The sequence below is a fragment of the Hemicordylus capensis genome, chromosome 1 (genome assembly GCF_027244095.1).
Source record: "Hemicordylus capensis ecotype Gifberg chromosome 1, rHemCap1.1.pri, whole genome shotgun sequence".
In the NCBI taxonomy this organism is placed as follows: domain Eukaryota; kingdom Metazoa; phylum Chordata; class Lepidosauria; order Squamata; family Cordylidae; genus Hemicordylus; species Hemicordylus capensis.
Window position 1 is genome coordinate 49,672,013 of NC_069657.1, and position 19,806 is coordinate 49,691,818.

At 45.1% G+C, this 19,806-nt stretch overlaps 1 protein-coding gene across 2 annotated transcripts in view; it reads left to right on the forward strand.

Annotated features, from left to right (window-relative positions):
• Positions 1–3,542: 3,542 nt before the first annotated feature.
• PGF (placental growth factor) overlaps positions 3,543–19,806 on the forward strand; it is a 41,649-nt gene continuing 25,385 nt past the window's right edge. For both annotated transcript variants that reach the window (XM_053311129.1, XM_053311125.1), the window contains exon 1: positions 3,543–4,210. In XM_053311129.1, coding sequence (XP_053167104.1) covers positions 4,151–4,210 — 60 coding nt within the window. In that variant the 5' untranslated portion in view covers positions 3,543–4,150. The remainder of the gene's footprint in view (positions 4,211–19,806) is intronic.

The following is a 19,806-nucleotide window of genomic DNA, read 5'->3' on the forward strand; positions in this document are numbered from 1 at the left end:
GTCTGGTTCATGAAATATTTTTTCTGTCCCATTCATGAAAGGATTTTTATTTTTATTTTTCCACTTGGGTTCTTGCGCAAAGATGCAACCGATTCTCACATACTTCCGGCTGTTGATTTAGATTGCATTTGCTTTTCATCAGGCTTATTTTTCAGACACATTCATGTTTCCTCCTTTTGTGTGTGCTGTGGATTGGCTGGCTTATTCGGCAAACCCTTGTAGCCTGGGGTTTGTTTGTTTTGCTGGATTGCTTGTTCAAGGGTGCAACACTGCAACTAAATTCTCATTTTGAAGTGGCGCATTCCCCGCCATTGCTTTTTGGTTTTCATCAGACTTATTTTTCGGACACATTCATGTTTCTTTGGGAAAACATGTTTCCTCCAACGGGAAGTGGCCTTATACAGAGTCAGACCATTGGTCCATCTGTCATCACGCCCCATGTGTTCCCAGTGCTCTTGATAGCGCAAAGCAGAGGCACTGGCAGCTTTTGCAGAGGCACTGAGGATTTTTAAAGAAGAGTTGGTCATGTCAGCAGTTCCCTGCTTCTTCGGAGACCCTATTGGCCCAAAGTAGAGGAGGAGGCGGGGGCAGTGAATGCAATTCAGGTGGAATATGGACACCCCTTTCCTGGAAAACCCGCTGCAGTTGTGGGCAATATGAATGGCCAAAACCCTGTCACAATGCATTGAAAAACGCATTGAGAAACACCGTACTTGTGGTTTCAAGCCGCTGCCTCATACCGTTGCATTTAGCAACACTTTAACCAGTGCAAATCTCACAGTCCAGAAAATGCCTTGCTCCTAGTTAAAACAAGCATGCAAGCTTTGCAGTACATCAATGTGTACATTTTGTACCCACCTAACCCTACAGGACAATCATTCCCATTGGGCGCAGACGCAGTCATAGCTGCTGTGCCACCAAAGAAGAGAGAAATCACAAGTGAGCAAGCAGAGGTGGTGGCTCTTTGCTGCCGCTGTCAGCAAGGAAACCACGTCTCAAGATGCTATGGAATATGAAGTCCTTGAGTTGTTTGTAGGTATTATATGCCCAATGCATTTCAGCCACAAGGCTTCCTTCAGGGGCAGTTATATACTGTAATCTTACAAGAGATCTCTGTTGAAAGATGTAGTGGATTAAAGTTAACTAGTAGTAAACATTCAACAGAGATCTCTTGTAAGGTTTCAGTATATAACTGCCCCTGAAAGAAGCCTTGTGGCTGAAAGGCGCTAAGCATATAATTGATTGATTGATTGATTGATTGACTCAAGTGCCGTCAGGTCGGTGTCGACTCTTAGGAACCACATAGGTTGCATATTCTTTCTAGGATGATCTGTCTTCAGCTTGGCCTTTAAAGTCTCTCAGTGGTGCATTCATTGTTGTCATAATCGAGTCCATCCACCTTGCTACTGGTCGTTCTCTTCTTCTGTTTCTCTCAACTTTCCCCAGAATTATGGACTTGTCAAGGAGGTTGGGTTTTCACATAATGTGTCCAAAGTATGATAGTTTGAGCCTGGTCATTTGTGCCTCGAGTGAAAATTCTGGATTGCTCTGTTCTATGATCCATTTGTTTGTTTTCCTGGCTGTTCATGGTATCCTCAAAAGTCTTATCCAGCACCAACGTTCAAAAGCATCAATACTTTTCCTATCTTGCTTCTTTAAAGTCCAGCTTTCACATCCAGAGAGTGTCACAGGAAAAACCATTGTCCGAATGATTCTAATCTTTGTAGGTATAGACACGTCACAGCATCTAAATATCATTTCCAAGGCCTTCATTGCAACCCTACCAAGTGCTAGTCTGTGGCGTATTTCTTGACTGCTAGATCCTTTACTGTTGATAGTCAGTCCTAAAAGGCAGAAGCTATCCACCACTTCAATGTCTTCATTATAAATTCTGAGACTGGTTGCTGTGCCTGTTGTCATTAGTTTAGTCTTCTTTACATTTAGTCATAATCCCATTTTTCACTGTGCTTCTTGACTTTCATTACTAGAGTTTGCAGAGCACCCACATTCTCAGCTATCAGAGCGGTGTTATCAGCGTAGCGTAAGTTATTGATGTTTCTTCCTCCATCTTTAAAACCATGCTCATCTTCCAATCCAGCTTCTCTCAGTATATGTTCAGCATATTAGTTTCATATAATACCTACCTTTAACAATTAAAGGACTTAATATTACATAGCATCTTGAGATGTGGTCTCCTTCTTGCTGACATTTTAGTGGATGCTTCCTGGTGGTTGTTGTTGTTGTTCTTTGTTGCTGTTGCCTCCTCTTGTTCACCTGTCCTCTCCTTCTGAATGGCATGGTCCAGCGACTTGCCACCCAAAGGGAGAGGGGAAGCAAACTTACAAGTGGAGGTGGGGGCTGCCTGGAGGAGCTACACACTTCTGCTCACTCAATGGAGAGGAGAGGAGAGGAGAGCTGGTCTTGTGGTAAGAAGCATGACTTGTCCCCTTAGCTAAGCAAGGTCTCCCCTGGTTGCATATAAATGGGAGACTTAATTAAGTGTGAGCACTGTACATTATTCCCATCTGGGGATGGAGCCACTCTGGGAAGAGCAGAAGGTTTCAAGCTGGCATCTCCAAGATAGAGCTCAGAGAGATTCCTGTCTGCAACCTTGTAGAAGCCGCTGCCAGTCTGTGAAGACAATACTGAGCTAGACAGACCAATGGTCTGACTCAGTATATGGCAGCTTCCTATGTTCCTATTGGTGCTGTCTCTTTGGGTAGTGCACCAGCAGGGAGGATTGAGTCCCATCCCTATCACACCACCCAAAGACTAGCAAATGAGTGGTGCCACCTCCACTTGCCTTCTCGCTCTGGGCAGCTTGGCACAAAGCCACCCAGAGAGATGCTTTCCAGTGGCTGCACTGCCCAGAGGGAGAGTGCAGGTGAGCAAGTGGAGTCAGTGCTTGCCTGCTGTCTCCGTCTGGGCAGCTGTGGTTTTTAGGAGGCAGCAGGTGAGTGATGGAGAGGAGATGGAGGCAGCTGCCTACACTGTCTCTGGGCAGTGCAGCAGTTGGAGCTGAGCTCAGCAAGAGCACATCCCAGGAAGCACCCCAGGGAAAATCCTAGCAGTTGCCAGCTTGGCAAAGAGGCACCTTTTAACGTGGTGGTGATCTTTTATTTAGCAGGGGAAGAGTAACTGGCCCTATCCAACCCCAGCACAGTACCTCCAGTGACTGTTGCTGGTGTCTATCTTATGTTTCTTTTTAGATTGTGAGCCCTTTGGGGGCAGGGATCCATCTTACTTATTTATTATTTCTCTGTGTAAACCGCCCTGAGCCATTTCTGGGAGGGCGGCATAGAAATCGAACAAAGAAAGAAAGAAAGAAAGAATTGTATTGTTGAAAAGCAGTATATACCAAATAAGAAACAGTAGCAAGAGCTGGCACAGGTGGGACCTCCGGAAGCAACCGGGACATGGGCAGCCGCCCAGTGGTGCCAATCCCCGCCAAAGAGGACGACCAGTGGGGGCAAGAGAGGAGCATGTGTACATGCACACATACCATCACCGAGCAAAGGCAGTGAACGCGAACTCGCCCGCAGGGGAGGCTGAGTTAGCCTCAGTCTCGACCCTAGTGGAACGTGCCACGCCACGGTGCAGGCAAGCTAGACTCCCGATGACGCTGCAGGAGGTCACGAAGGGCTCCCAGTCACCACAAGACTCCGCGGAACCGCTTGCCCAAGCTCGTCTGCGCAGCTAACGGAAGCGGCCCGCTCTCCCGGGCCCGAGTGCACAGGGGATGCAGCAGGGAGCGAGGGCGGGAGTCCTCCAACCGGGACGGGTGGGAGGAGCTGGGAGGCGGCACCTTCGCGTGGCTCTGGGGTAGCAGGAGGCGCCGCCAAGACAGAGGCTCGCCTCGCTCAGACCAGCCTGCGCTCGAGCAGCAGGAGTCATCTGGAGCGGATCCTTCCCGCCGGTCTGCGCTTAGCACCTGATTCGCAGCGGACGGAGGCGAGAGAGACGGTCTTGCACAGCTCACCCGTCAGGCACTTCTGGAAACCGCGTGCGCCCCGCCTGGAATCCCAAAGACGCAACGTCTCGGCTTTCCCTGGGCAAACTGTGGGATAGGCTTATTTATCCCTGTTGGTTTTCGCTCTGAAACGGGACTTGCCACTTGCCCAAGTGTAGAAGTGAGTGACTGGCGCCCGCGATGCAGCTTCTCCGCGTCTTCCTCGTGGCTCTTGTCCTTCAGACGGTGGGCGCCGCGCAGGTGAGCTTCGCAGCTGGTCAGATCAGCAATGCCCAGTCCCAGGCCAGTTAGATCTCTAGGGGAATCTGGTGGGATGGATGGATGGATCCATCATCTTCATCATCATCGCCACCACCCTACAAAGACGCCACAAACCCCTGCTATTCTGGCTTGCACGCTGCTGGGCGTTGGAGGGTGCGCGCCGCGCACGCTTCCCGTCCCCCCTTTAAGAGTTCAGTTAAGCAATTTCTGTCCCGCTTCGAAAAGGGGAAGAACCGAGATTCAAGCCAGGAATTTATATTGTGCGTCCCAAGCCTTACCTCGATACCAGATACTTGTCGGCTGAGTGATTGTGTTTATTCAGTGGCGAACTCTACACTCACTCTGTCACATATTTCAGAATTGAACCCTGAAAATACATTTTGGTCTGGGGTTAAGCCCAAAGGGACCGAGCGCGAATAAAAACTGCTGCTGGTCCACTGCCTTCATGGCTTCTTCGAGATCTTAATTTTAAAATTAGAGGTCCCAGTACCTAAGTAGAAATATCTGCTAATCCAGAAGTCTTTTTTCTTTATCCCAGTTGTGTACAAGTGTCCAGAACAGTACTCTGCACGTGCTCAAAGGCACTAGCTGACAAGATGGCAACTTTTAAAAAGACCAGGACCGGGGAGACCCGAGTTCAAATCCCCATTCAGCCATGATACTAGCTGGGTGACTCTGGGCCAGTCACTTCTCTCTCAGCCTAACCTACTTCACAGGGTTGTTGTGAGGAGAAACCTAAGTATGTTGTACACCGCTCTGGGCTCCTTGGAGGAAGAGTGGGATATAAAATGTAAATAATAATAATAATAATTAATTAGATTTATGGCTTTCAATTTTTAATGTTGGTTTTAAATGATTTTAATGTTGAAATGATTTTAATTTTATAATTGATTTAGTTTTGATTTTAACTGTTTTGTTTTTATTTTGATGTAAACCACCCTGAGCAATTTTTGGAAGGGCGGTATATAAATTAAATAAATAAATATGAGGAAAATTGCTGGTGCCTTCATGGCTTCGAGTCCTTAATTTTAAAATTAGAGGTGTCAGGACTCAAGTAGAAATATCTGCTAATCCAGAAGTGTTTTACCTTGATCCCAGTTGTGTACAAGAGTACAGAACAGTAGTGCAAGAATAGCACTCTGCACGTACTCAAAGGCACTGGCTGACAAGATGAGGAAAATTACTCAAAGTAGTTAAAATTTTAATGGGACTACTTTTAAGTAATTTTCATCATCATGTCATGTCAGGCACTGTTTTGATTTCTCATGTTCCAAAACATGAGCCCTGTGATTGAAAAAAAATCTGTGATTGAAAAAATCTACCCCAATTTGATGTAGTGGGAAATATAGTCCAGTTTAGTATGGATGGCTCTGAAGGTTTTGGCTGAAGAGAAGGTGGGCGGGGGTGGTGGTGGTGGAATTCCTGGCAGGCAGTTCGATTACGGAATGATTTATTAGCTCTGTAAATTATGTAAGTGTTATGACAATATAAAGTTATCCAAGGGCTCCTACGAAGTCACTGCCTCTTAACATTGCCTGTTTATAACATGTAAGTAAGTGAGTTTTTATTGTTGTAATAACCACAAGTTATAACACACACATTAAAGCATAATAAAACAACATAATAGCTAATACATCATACTTAAAGAAAAACAGATAACACATAATAATAATAAAGTAACTAGCTAAACAACATGCACGGAAATAAAAAGAGATGTAATCCTAAATACTTACTGTAACTGTAGTTACAACTCTGACGGTTACAACTTGAATAAGAGAGCTAATTCAGGAATTACAATTTAGCCAGATGTGTAGCAGGGCGGATAGCAGATGGTTCTCTTCCTACTTTTAAAAGACAATAAAGGAAAAATGGCCGCTTGATAACTAACATAAGGAAACACATCCGCCAACAAGTGATTAATACGTTCTGTTTCAGAACCTGTGAATTTATCACTGATTTGACCCAGTGTTTTCTTTTATTGTTCCATAAAAGGAGCAGTGTAGGATGTAATGTTTAATATTCTCGATTTGACCCTGACCACAGGGGCAGAGACGATGTTCCATGGGAACTTTGTGAAATCAAGATATGCCAAGAGCATGGTTTAAAGATGTAAACTGGTAAATGCCTTCCTTAGTGGTGCACTGGTGAAGTTGAGTAGGTATTGTGAAGTGGATCTGTTTTCTTGAAGTGAGGATACCATAGGGAGAACTTTGAATGTTGGACCAAACCAGCGTCTCAGCTGGCATCCCGCTCAAGGAGCCATTCACAGATTCTGGCAAATGCGGTTCAATGTTAGCAAGTGTAAAGTGATGCACATTGGGACGAAAACCCCCAACTTCAAGTATATGCTGATGGGATCCGAGCTGTCGGTGACGGACCAGGAGAGGGATCTTGGGGTCGTGGTGGACAGCTCGTTGAAAGTGTCGACTCAATGTGCGGCAGCTGTGAAAATTAAAAAGGCAAATTCCATGCTAGGGATCATTAGAAAGGGGATTGAAAATAAAACGGCTAACATTATAATGCCCTTATACAAAACTATGGTGTGACCACACTTGGAGTACTGCGTACAATTCTGGTCACCACATCTTAAAAAGGACATTGTTGAACTGGAGAAGGTACAGAAGAGGGCAACTGAGATGATCAGGGGCCTAGAGCACCTTTCTTAAAAAGATGACTGCGGGGAGACATGATAGAGGTCTATAAAATCATGCATGGTGTGGAGAAAGTGGAGAGAGAGAGATTCTTTTCCCTCTCACACAACACTAGAACCAGGGGTCACTCCATGAAATTGATTGCCAGGAGGTCTAGGACCAACAAACGGAAGTACTTTTTCACACAACGCATGATCCACTTGTGGAACTCTCTGCCACAGGACGTGGTGACAGACAACAACCTGGATGGCTTTAAGAGGGGTTTGGATGACTTCATGGAGGAGAGGTCTATTAGTCGGAGGGCTGTGGGCCACCTCCAGCATCAAGGGCAGGGTGCCTTTGAGTACCAGTTGCAGGGGAGTAATGGCAGGAGAGAGGGCACGCCCTCAACTCCTGTCTGTGGCTTCCAGCGGCATCTGGTGGACCACTGTGCAAAACAGGATGCTGGACTAGATGGGCCTTGGGCCTGATCCAGCAGGGCTGTTCTTATGTTCTTATGTTCTTATTCACCCCACCCCAAGACTTATGTTCCTCTAGTGAAGGCAGACAGTACATTTGTAGAATATGGGATAGCATATCTGCCTACTGATTCCCCTCTTGGTAGTGCCAATAGCATGATTTAAAGAGAAGGTATTCTGGAAGGCTGTCAAGTTTCTTACAATATTTTAACAGTATAAGATGGGCTCTAGAGATTGAGGGCATCCCCATCTCCGTTCTTAGATGCGCAGCAGGGGTGGCAAGGTAAGGCCCAGAATGGAAAGCCAGCGTGGTGTAGTGGTTAGAGTGCTGGACTAGGACTGGGGAGACCCGAGTTCAAATCCCCATTCAGCCATGCTACTTGCTGGGTGACTCTGGGCCAGTCACTTCTCTCTCAGCATAACCTACTTCTCAGGGTTAGAAAAGAATACCTCTTCAGCATCAACTTCGACATTGATTCATCCATCCCTTGGCTTTGATAACAGTCCAGTCAGCAGCATCAGCTTTGGTTCAAACATCAGCATCGACATCTACCTCAGTTTCAACTACATTACTGAACTCTATGTTTATCCTGATGCTGACACAAACTTCAACATCTGATCAGATGTTTACAACAACTAGTTGAACAGTTTCTTCTCTAATGCTGACTTCCACAGTAGTGTCAGCCTCAGTTTCGATGCAAATAATATATCTGCTGTGTACATTGACATAGACATTTTCATCAGCCCAGTCTACCCACCTCCCTTCCTTACTCAACATCTGCTACCTGCCTCAAACTTGGAAAAGTATGTTTCCGTTCCTAAGACACCATCTATGTCACCGTGTTATGCCATGTCTCACCTTCCAGGCCTATCTCAGTAACTTCACAACAAATCTTGGAGGAAGAGCTACATCACTGTACGGGAACTTGTCATGATCAATACTCTTGCTATCAACCAGTCCAACAGTATGATCGCTATTGGTATTGCAGAGGCATGGTACCACGCTCTGAAAGAGATACCCCATCCAGAGATTCAGATTGTGGTTTTTTTCCTTCCAGACTGTGAATTGAGATTCCTGCAGCCTTACTCTCCAGCTTCTATAATGGGAGAATCTAGGTTTTCACCACATCAACACCACTATAGAGCACTGACATGGAGAGAGAGATCTCGTATACAGGCACACTGTGCATCTACAGATACTATTAGACATCCAGATATACCAACAACATCCAGATGACCAGAACAAAGATGTAAACAGGGGGTGTTGGAAGTTAAAGGACTTTGTGCTGTCTCTTGTCTCAGACAGTGGAGGACAGACTAGTAAGTCAGAGGGCTAGAGGGTCAAGACATTGGTCATCCCTTCTCTACTGCTCTGACACTATCCCTTTGAAATGTAGATTGGTACTCTTAGGGACTAACTTCCTCCTTCTCTTTCCTACCTGTCCTTCTACCTTGCAACATGGCAAGCTCCTCTCCCTGCACCATGTGTGCAGAGAAGATGCAGAATCCATCCACATCCAGCTAGATAGATAGATTAGAGATCCTAACTCCTCACTTTCCTATCTAGAATGGAGGTCCTTAATAAATGCCTTATATATTGATTTGAAACTATGAATTGGCTCCAAGTTACTTTACTCTCAGCATACACGCATGCCTAACTAAATTCCGCTGTGTTGTGCCTCTGTGCTCTCTGCTATAATGAGAAAGGGATTCTCTCACCACAGAGAATTTCCAACAGGGGGAACATATCCCTGACATTATAGCATAAACCTAAAGTGATGACTATGGTAACTGCAATTGCTATTGCTGCAGTTCCAGTAACAACCATACCTGAAATTCCTGCAGCTCCATTTACCTGCACATCCATTCAAGTGACACAGAGTATATCCAATTACATCCCAATCCTGAATTAGTCACAGCTTCCTGGATCAGAGCAGGAAATAGTCTCAGGCATGATTACACAAACACCTGCAAGACAAATTTCAGATAAATCATCAGAAGATTCATGTGATTCAGATGAGAGCCCCATTGGAAAATCCATCAGATCCCTTACCAGGTGATGCAGTTCTTCTATCACAAAAACCATCAACCATTTCAGAAGAAATGAAGAATTACAATTTACCTATACTTGACATAGCAAAAGCTCTGGGCTTCCAAATCAAGGAACCATCTCCTCCTGTCTGGGGGGTTGTCCAGTTTTTTTATTTTATGCAAATTTCTACAACATCAAGATCATCAGCATTACCTGTGCTGCTGGTCCTAATTCAAGCATCTAAACAAGCTTGGCAGAGACCTTCCTCTATCTTACCAACATCAAGGAAGTTGAAATCAGTGTATTGGATTCAAGATGAAAACTGCCAATCAGTGGTCCCTCTAATTTTTTTCCACCCCTGTGCGGAATGAGTTTTGTTCTGGGCGGCAGTATCAAGGCTGTGTGCACACATGCATTCAGAATGGGGCCTGCCTGATTCAACCTGAGCGGGATCAAAAATGAACTGAGCAGACATCCAAAAACGTGTGAGCGTGCACATGCCTTAGAGGGGAAAGTGCTGCCAATACCTTTCCAAACATTCAGCACCAAATTCAGTGGTGGTAGAGCTAGCATCTTCAAATAGATCATCTGCCAAAAAACAAAGTGACTCCATTGACATGGAAGGCAGGAAACTGGACAGCACAGGACGCAAACTCTGTTCAACTTCCTCACTGTCAGTAAGGATGGATAAGGATGGCCTGCATGGTTTGTTATCACTACCACTTTGGGGAATTGTTACATAAAGATTTAAATCTCCCAGCAGATGTCTTCAAAAAGAAGTTTTTAGCCTTTGCCAATTTGACAAGATAACAGATTGGAACCATGAAATACTTGAGGCCCATTCACATGTTATGAGGCCCAGTCACATGTAATTACTCATACAACAATATACAGTGTGCACAGGTACAGTCATTCACATGTTATGCTGAACGCAGGTACAGAAGTACACTTCCTATCTGTACCATGCATTTGAAGGACCTGTATCTAGGTTCACTTTTTAAATGAATACAGGTACACTCATTCACACAAATACATGTACAAGTGTACAAACATCTGTACACTCGTACAGCACAATGTCTGAATTGGGCTTTGGTGGACTGAATAAATTTTTTTGGCAGGTGCTATTGTGTTGAGCTGTCATGCTTGGCTATGATCATCAACACTAGCCCAAGACACCAGAGAAAAAATAGAGGATATATCCTTTGAGGGAAGGGTCTTTTTAACTTTCAGACTGATGAAACATTGGAAAACTTTAAAAGCTTATATTTACTACTAAAATATTTGGTGCTTTGACACAACAGCAATACACAGCTTTTCACTACATTCTTCAAAACAAGACAACAATCACATTTCCATACCACTAAAAAAGGTTCTGCAAGGAATATGATACACCAGTTCAGATCATACCTGCACAAACATTATGGAAACCAAAACCAACAGAGATGACTAAGCAGCATCTTTGACTACCTTAAACAGGACATCCTATTAGGTTTACCCAAAATACTCATTCTCCATGTCAGCCTATATATAGCCACTTTTTGACTACTGGCAAGTCATCACTACAGATTCCTGTGTTCTAACCATTGTCAAATTTGGATATGTCATAGAATTCTGGACCTTTCCTCCCTTCCGGGGAATAAAATATACTCAATCAACCCCAGCTCTTATAGAGGAAGAATGCTCACTCATAGAAAAGAATGCAATAGAACTGGTTCAACATTGCCACCGTCATCAAGATTTTTTATTCAAGATATTTTCATATTCCAAAGAGGGATGGAGGGATTTGCCTGATCCTGGATCTAATATGGCTCGATAAATATCTTCGAACAAAAGTTCAGAATGATTCCTATACAAGGGATACTTCTAGTACTTGCAGGAGAAGAGTCTATGTAGTGATAGACCTGAAGAATGCCTATTTCCACATCAGCATTGGTGAAGAACAAAGAAAGTACCTCAGGTTTACAGTGGGTAACAATATATATCAGTACAAGGTTTTGCCTTTCAGCATTTCAATGGCCCCATGTGTCTTCATCAATTGCATGGCCATGATTGTTGCAGCACTAACATAACAAGGGAGTTCGGTGTTTCTTACTTTGATGATTGGCTGATAATAGCAGACATTGAGAAAACTCAGTGTCAAGATCTCAACAAAGTGAATCATCAGTTCCAACCACTGGGGATGCAACTAAATTGGAAAAATTCAAAACTAAACCCTACAAAAGGCATACAATTCATTGGGGCTGTTTTGGATGTTATGCAAAAGAAAGCTTTTCCTCCAGCAGACAGATGTTACTGGCTGAAAGAAGTAATGTCTTCATGTCTAATGCAGCCACAATGGCATAAGCAATCCAATGCTTGCTAGGCTTGATGATCTCCTGCCCAGGAGTGGTTCCCTATGCACATCTAAGAATGAGACCTCTACAGCTCTAACTCTGGTTCCTCTCATGTTTTCTTCCTCACAAAGATTCACAAAGGAAGCAATTACTAATACCAGAAAAAATCAAAACCACTCTGCCCGGGTGACAGATGTCGCACAACCTTCTCAAGGGAATGCCCTACCATCTTCCACAGGCAGACATACAAGAAACTGGATGCATCACTGATGGGATAGGGTGATTATTGTGAAGGATGCACAGTGGACTAGGGTCCACAACAGAAAGTGTACGTCACATCAACTTAGAACTCTTAGCAATTGTCAAAGCTTTGCATTTGTTTCTACCAAAGTTGAAAGGGAAAATGGTACAAATGACAACGGACAACACTACAGCTGTGGCGTACATCAACAAAGAGGAAGAGTATCCAAATCCCTATGGTAATTTGCAATACAGATATGAAACTGGTTTATTCACAACACAATCATGCCTGCTGCAACTTATACTCAAGGTTTAGAAAATGTTCAGGCAGACTTTTAAAGCAAAATATTACTAAATACCACAAACACATACATTGAGTCTGAACCAGACATTTCTTTAACAAGATTTCAAACAATGGGAAACTCCGAAAGTGGACCTTTTTTGCTTCTGAGGACAACAGGAAGTGCTGGCAGTAATGCTCAAGCATTGGGAAGGGGTAAAGTCCCTAGGCAATGCTTTTCTCTTAGACTAGACAGGAACTCTTTCTACCTATTTCCCCCTTTCCCATTAATTCCAAGGGTACTGAACAAAACCATGACCCACAGCACCATCTAACATCTTTGTGACCCAGGCAGTTTTGGTTCACCAAACGTCTTCGCCTCTCACGAGGGACCTACTACAAGCTCCCAATGTCCCCTTCTCTGCTCACTCAGAATAAGGGTTGAGTCCTACATCACAACATAAGCACTCTCAAATTGACAGCATGGAGGATCCAACAGAAGCTACCAGCAAAGCGCTGTTAACCAACATTTTATTGAATGCAACAAAACCTTCAGTGAGAGAAACATACAGCTGTAGATGAAAGCAGTTTATAAGCTATGCTTCGCAACACAAGTCTAATGCACAAGATGCGACCATTGAACAGAACCCTCTATGGCACTTTCCAGATTAGCCACTCAACAGCAGCAAAATGCTTCCGTTCAAGCAAATCGCATTCAAAACATAAATAGCAAAGTGCCCAGCAGGGGGAGCAATCTCGCGAAAATGAAAAACCTGAAAAAACAGCAACTTTTTTACCCTGGATATATGTTATAGCACTATTATCTCAGTGATTAAATTCAAATCAAGGCATTGGAAATCTGAACAGCACCCTACTGTCAGCGTAGGGACTGCGGTGTCACAACGCAGGAAGTGTGGAAGCACACTTCAGAGATACGCCATGACTAGGGTTGCCATATTCTTGCTTTCCAAATCTGGGTGCTTAATTTGCATTTATGTAAATTGTCTGGAAAATAATTTCTGAGCAGAATAGTGACTGCACGTTTTGCTCCATAACCCTGCTTCTACAAGGGCTAGAGCTTAGCTTTTTTTTTTTTTTTTAAATGAAATCTGAAATCTGGGAGAATCTGGCTGGGCTAAACAAACTGGGTGAGATGCTTAAAATCTGGGTGAAACCCAGAATTTCAGGGGACATGGCAACTCCAGCTGTGACCCCGTTGCAGGGTCTTATTTGGAAAGCGCTATTTCTAGCCCAATTAAAATCTCAAGGTCTGTCAGGCACATCTATAAAAGTTCACTTGGCAGCAATTTCATCAATGCAGCCACCTATAGGTTCTGAAACAGTCTTTTCACATCCTTCTATAAGAACTTTTATGAAGGGTGATATCTTGCTCTGACAGCCCAACCCTAACAGCTACATTGGACACATGGTAGTGATGCCAGAGCGATCTGGAGGAGCTATAGAAGTTTCCTGAACAGCATTCTGTGCAGGCGCAGCTCCCGTTAATGCAGGGGTGGGGAACCTTGGCCCTCCAGCTGTTTTTGAACTACTACTCCCACCATCCCCCACCCTTGCATTAGTGTGAGTGCACAAGCGTGTCTCTAAGATCATCAGTTACAGGTGAGCAACCTGTTTTTCTCACATGGTGGCCTGCTGTTGTCTTCTGTCATTCACTGTGAGGATGTCCTTTCCCAATGATATAACTTGTACTCTTGACTTAGCTCAGTGGTCGAGCATCTGCTTTGCATGCAGAAGGTCCCAGGTTCGGTCCCTGGCATCTGCAGAAAGGGCTTGGAAAGCCTCCTGCTTTGGAGTCTTTGGAGAGCTGCTGCCACTGCCAGTCAGAAACCTTGGAGAGCTGCTGCCAGTCAGAGTAGGCACTGCTGAGCAACATGGACCAATAGTCTGACTCCATATATGGTAGAGTCCTTTGTTCCTGTGTTCCATTACAGTGCCCTACTGACCACATGGGAAGCTGCCTTCTGGACTTATCCTTGAATTTTAGACACTATAGACCTGATCCCCTATACCAGGCTTCCCCAACCTGCGGCCCTCCAGATGTTGCTGAACTACAACTCCCAGCATACCCAGCCACAAGGGTATGCTGGGAGTTGTAGTTCAGCAACATCTGGAGGGCCGCAGGTTGGGGAAGCCTGCCCTATATCATATAAGCATGCATTGCACACATGGATGATGAACCCTGTCATCTGAACACAGCTTTATGAGATTCATCACCACTGTTGCGCTGCTAGTCACACAGAATAGGTTAAAAATGATGGCTGACAATCCAGAGCAAGGATGCTCTGCTGCAGCGAGAGAGCCACCTAAGAGAACTTCCCAACTACATACAGCAGGGCAGCAGCCATTTTTGATATTCTCCCCTTCCCCAGAAAGTCCGCTTCGCCACCTGAAAATATGTCCCCGTGGGTTGAGCACTTTTCCCACTGCATCTGTGCAGTTAGTTGGGAAGTGCTGTTCCACTGCTGTCTCACTGCACTGCTGCATCCTTGCTCTGGATGCTAGCCTGTACCATTCTGTTTAGTTTTAACAAAATTTTAGTGTTAGTAGTAGTGTGAGACAGAAGGCAACTTTTCATGAACTGATAGTAGCTCAGGATGGTCAGCCTGTTGTACCAGGATGCAGTAAGGTCTAGAGACTTTGAAAATGCAGAAACAATGGACAACAACCCCACACTGGACCCTGTTGCACATAGAACAAGTTGTTCTAGTAAGAACTAATCTTCGCACTTTCCTTTCACTATCCCTACAACTGGACTAAATTTGATTCAAATTGGTTAGGTGATTCAAATCTAACCACAAATTAGACCTCTTGTACCTCAAACGTTCATGCGTCCACCATCTTGGATTGGGGTGGATGACATCATTACAAACTACACCACTGAAGTGTCTCTCTGTGCCACTCATTACAACTGTACCAAATTTGGTTCATATTGGTCCACAAGTTAGCTCACTTGTACCTCAAATGTTTATGTATCTGCCGTCATTCAAATCTTTTAGGCTGTTCACAAGTTAGACCTCTTGTGCCTCAAATGCTTCTACCATTTTGAATCGGGGTGGATGACATCATCACAAACTATGCCATTGAGGTGTCGCTGTGTGTCACTCACTACAACTGTACCTAATTTGGTTCAGATTGGTTAGACAGTCCACAAGTTAGGCCACTTGTGCCTCAAAAGTCCACGTGTCTGCCATCTTGGATTGGGGTGGATGACATCATCACAGACTACACCATGAAGGTGTTTCTGTGTGTCCCTACAGCTGCAGCAAATTTGGTTGAAATAGGTTAGGCGGTTCACAAGTTAGCCCACTAGCACTCAGGCCACGCAAAGGCATATTGGGCATGCATGGCAGCCTCCAAAATAGCCGCTCCCATGGGGGTGAGGCCCAGAACAGGCTGAAGACTGCCAGAACTGGGAGATTTGAACATTAATGGAGACCAGCAGGGGGAAGGGGAAGCTCCGGAGACACACACACAGACACCCGCGGCCTTGGAGAAGCCCCCTGGAGGGAGTGAGTAAAGTTTTTAAAGAAATATATTTTTAACTTAGAACCCCACCCACGAACTGGGGTGGGGGGAGTTTCGGTCCAATATCGAACCATCGAACCAAACCAGTTCGATGTCAAACAGGTTCGGAAACGAACCTGTTCGCACATCCCTACTGGAAAGTAGGCTAAAAAGCACCAGTGAGACTAATCCTTTATATTGGGATCCCTAACTTGAGTCCCCAAATGTTGTTGGACTACAACTCCCATCATTCTCAGCCACGCTGACTGGGGATGGGGAGTTGTGGTCTAACTATGTCTGGGGATCCAAAGTTGGGGAAGCCGTGCTCAATATGCATAAACCAATGAAGGTATATTGTCTATTGTTGCACACATATATATGGAGAAAGCAGTGCAGATTGTGTTGGGGAGAGTGTTTTCCATTTTTGTGGTTAGTCACAATTACTGTCTATCTCCATATCTGTATGCAAACACATGTCCTCATCCAGTTATTACACATCATGCTAGTGGCGCGCATCACCCTTTCACGTCTCTAACTAATTGTTTTTCCTGCCCAGCATGGTTATGAATTTTAATTCTCCTATTCTCTTTGGTGCTTAATTTCTTTTTTAAAAAGTCATTATTATAATCAAATCCACATGCTGCTAGCATGATTCGTGAGCTCTAGTGCTTGCACTCAAAACCACAAGTAGAAACAGATCCAACAACATGTTTCCTTTGACCTCCCCACTCCCCACTCCTATCTTGAGAACCTCATGTTTTATTATCCTAGCATTAGAGGGCAAAAGTTCTGCTAATGAAGTTATTTGGCGTAGCTATTTTACTTTAAAACTAGCTTAACCTGTGCAGAGCATCTGCACACTAGTACTTGATTGCTCCCCTCGCCCCCTGCCACAGTCTCCCCCCCCCACCTCAAAGATCTCTCCACCCTCACCTGAGCCGCACTCCTGCTCCTCCTCCTCCATCCGGTTGCTTCCATCCCCTTCACCCCTCTTGGTCACAGCTGCAGCATTGCTGGCGCCTATTGGCCAAACTGCAGCCCCCTATCCCCAGAGACCTCCCCACCCTCATCCGAGCCCTGTTCCTGCTCCTCCTCACAGGAGCAGCAGCAGCGGTTAATTGGGTCCATCCTCGCTGTTGCCACTGCCATGGCCACTCATTCCCCTCAGGCCGCTGACAGGCCCGGGCTCATCCCTTGCCCGCCTGCCTGCCTCTGCCAATGGCCTCGTTCCGCTCAGCAGCAGTGGTTGACTGGACCCCTCCTTGCTGCCAATAAGTGCCACCATGGCTGCTTGTTCCCCTCAGGCTGCTGACAGGCTCAGGCCCATCCCTCGCCCTTCCTTCTTTCTCTCTTCCCCTCCCTTCTTTTTCTCTCTTTCTCTCTCCTTCCCCTCTGCCTTTCTTCCCTTCCCTACTCCTCTCTCTCAGCTTCCTTCTCCTGAAGGGGCTCTTTCCTCCCTCACAACCCCTCTCTTCACAGACCCCTGCCCACTATCCTTTTATTTATATATATTCCTCTACAATCAAGAACATCTTCCGACCAGTTGCATTTCAACTGACCTTAACCATCACAGGCTCCTTCTCCCTATCTGCATATGGAATCCCCACTGCCCAATTACCACAGTGCTTCTGCTCTCACTGGCTCCTCCTCCTTGTCTTTATATGGAATCTCCACTGCCCAATCACCACGGTGCTTCTGCTCACAAACTCTTACGAGAGCTGCCACACACGGGATTAGCCATGAGTACACCTTAGAGAATTAGATAGATAGATGGCATGCTGATTTATTGCTGACTGGAAAGGGGAATGGAGACATCCTCTGTCTTGGGCATCCACATTTGGTCCTGTCCTGCCCCCTTTCCTTATTTTCTTCTGTTCGTTCCTCCTCACTATCTGATATCTTCACATCTCTGCTTGCCTCATTCTTCCTTCTACTTCTACAGTTTGAAGATTGGCAGACTCAAGACGTTCTGCACTAGAGTGACAGCTAGTGGGCAAACATTGAATTGCAGGTTCTGTCTGTAATCTGTGCAGTATTCCAGTAAAATATGCAATATCCTAAGAGCCTGCTAGGAAATGCAACAGCAGCTCTAAATAAACCATGGCAGGATTTCTATAAACCATGACTGCAAAAGTGTTTAATTTATGAAATGAATCTAAAGCTTTTCTGAAAGTCATATCTTCTTGCTTAGAAGCTCTTTTCCCTAATACTGGACATGTACAAACAATGGAGAAGGAACAGGTAACGCAGTCTAAGGGTGCATCTGGACACAAACCTCTCCCTGGTGTCCCAGGTTGAGGCAGTGGCCAGAGGTGCCTTTTATCAGCTTCTGCTGATTATTATTATTAAAAACATTTTTATACTGCCCCAAACTTACGTCTCTGGGCAGTTTACAACAGAATAAAAACAAAGTAAAATATTTGTTAAGACAAAAATGGGGGGAGGGGGGACACGCACATTACAACAATTTAAAAATTTTAAAATAATATTTTAAAACAGCATTAAAACCATTAAAACAACATTAATTAAAGCCTGGGTGAAGAAAGACTTTTAAAAAGCTGTCAGAGATGGGGAGGCTCTTATTTCACTAGAGAGCGCATTCCAAAAGCCTCGGGGCAGCAGCAGAGAAGGCCCGTCCCTGAGTGGCCACCAGACGAGCCGCTGGCACCTGCAGACAGACCTCTCCAGCAGATCTCTGGAGAGATCTGCTGATACACCAGCTGCATCAGTTTCTTGAGATAAATGACCTCAGAACAGTAGTACATCTGCTGGTCACCTCCAGACTTGACTACTGTAATGCGCTCTATATGGCGCTGCCTTTGTATGTAGTCCGGAAACTGCAGTTGGTCCAGAATATGGCAGCCAGTTTGGTCTCTGGGTCATCTTGGAGAGACCATATCACTCCTATTTTAAAATATCTACACTGGTTGCCGATAGGTTTCCAGGCAAAATACAAGGTCTTAGTTATCTATAAAGCCCTAAGCAGCTTAGACTCTTGGTATTTAAGAGAATGTCTTCTTTGCTATAAACCCCACCGCCCATTGAGATAATCAGGAAAGGTTCGTCTGCAGTTGCCACTGGCTCATCTGGTGGCTACTCGGGGATGGGCCTTCTCCGTTGCTGCCCCGAGGCTTTGGAACACACTCTCTGCTGAAATAAGAGCCTCCCCATCTCTTACAACTTTTTAAAAGGCAATCAAGACACATTTGTTCTCCCTGTCTTTTAATTAGATACTGGGGCGATTCCCACGATCAACAAAAATCGGGCTAGCAAAGGCTAGCCCGATTTTTGTTGACCATAAGAACCACCGGGCTCGCAGCTGAGCCCGGTGGTTCTTGAGCGGGTAACCCACTCGAGAACCCCTGCTAAAAAGCAGGTTTGCGGAGCGAGCGCTCCAGCAAACCTGCTTTATAGGATCATGAGTAGCCGCGCCGCGCCTTCACGCCGCGCCTACTCATGGGTAGACCCCCAGCCAGGGGTCTCCCCAGTATGCCCTGCATGCTCGCGCAGGGCTTGCGGGGGCCACATGGCCCCCGCTCCCCCCACCCCCTGCCAGCTCTGTCACGGAGCCGGCAATCATGTGGGCAGCCAATCCAGCCACCCAGGGCTCCCTGCCCGCTCATCTGCGGGGTGAGCGGGCTTAGCCCGCTCTCCCCGCAGTTATTACAAAAGCGGGTCTCACAGATTGCGAGACTGTGAGACCCGCCTCACTGTTTTAATAGTTTGATTTTTTAAATAGTTTTAATGTTTTAAATTTCAAATTGTAATGTTTTAACCTTTTTATTTGTTGTTTTTGTTGTTTTGTTGTAAACCGCCCAGAGACTTGTGTTTTGAGCGGTATACAAATATGTTAAATTTAACCTTGGAGAAGCTGCTGCCAGTCTGTGTAGACAATACTGAGCTAGATGGACCTATGGTCTGACTCAGTATATGACAGCTTCCTAAATAAATAAATAAATAAAGTATTTGCCCATTGGTGAAGTAAAAGAACTCTGCACATGCTTAGAAGTATCCTCTTCATTATTATTTCACACATTCCAAGACTGAATCTGCTCT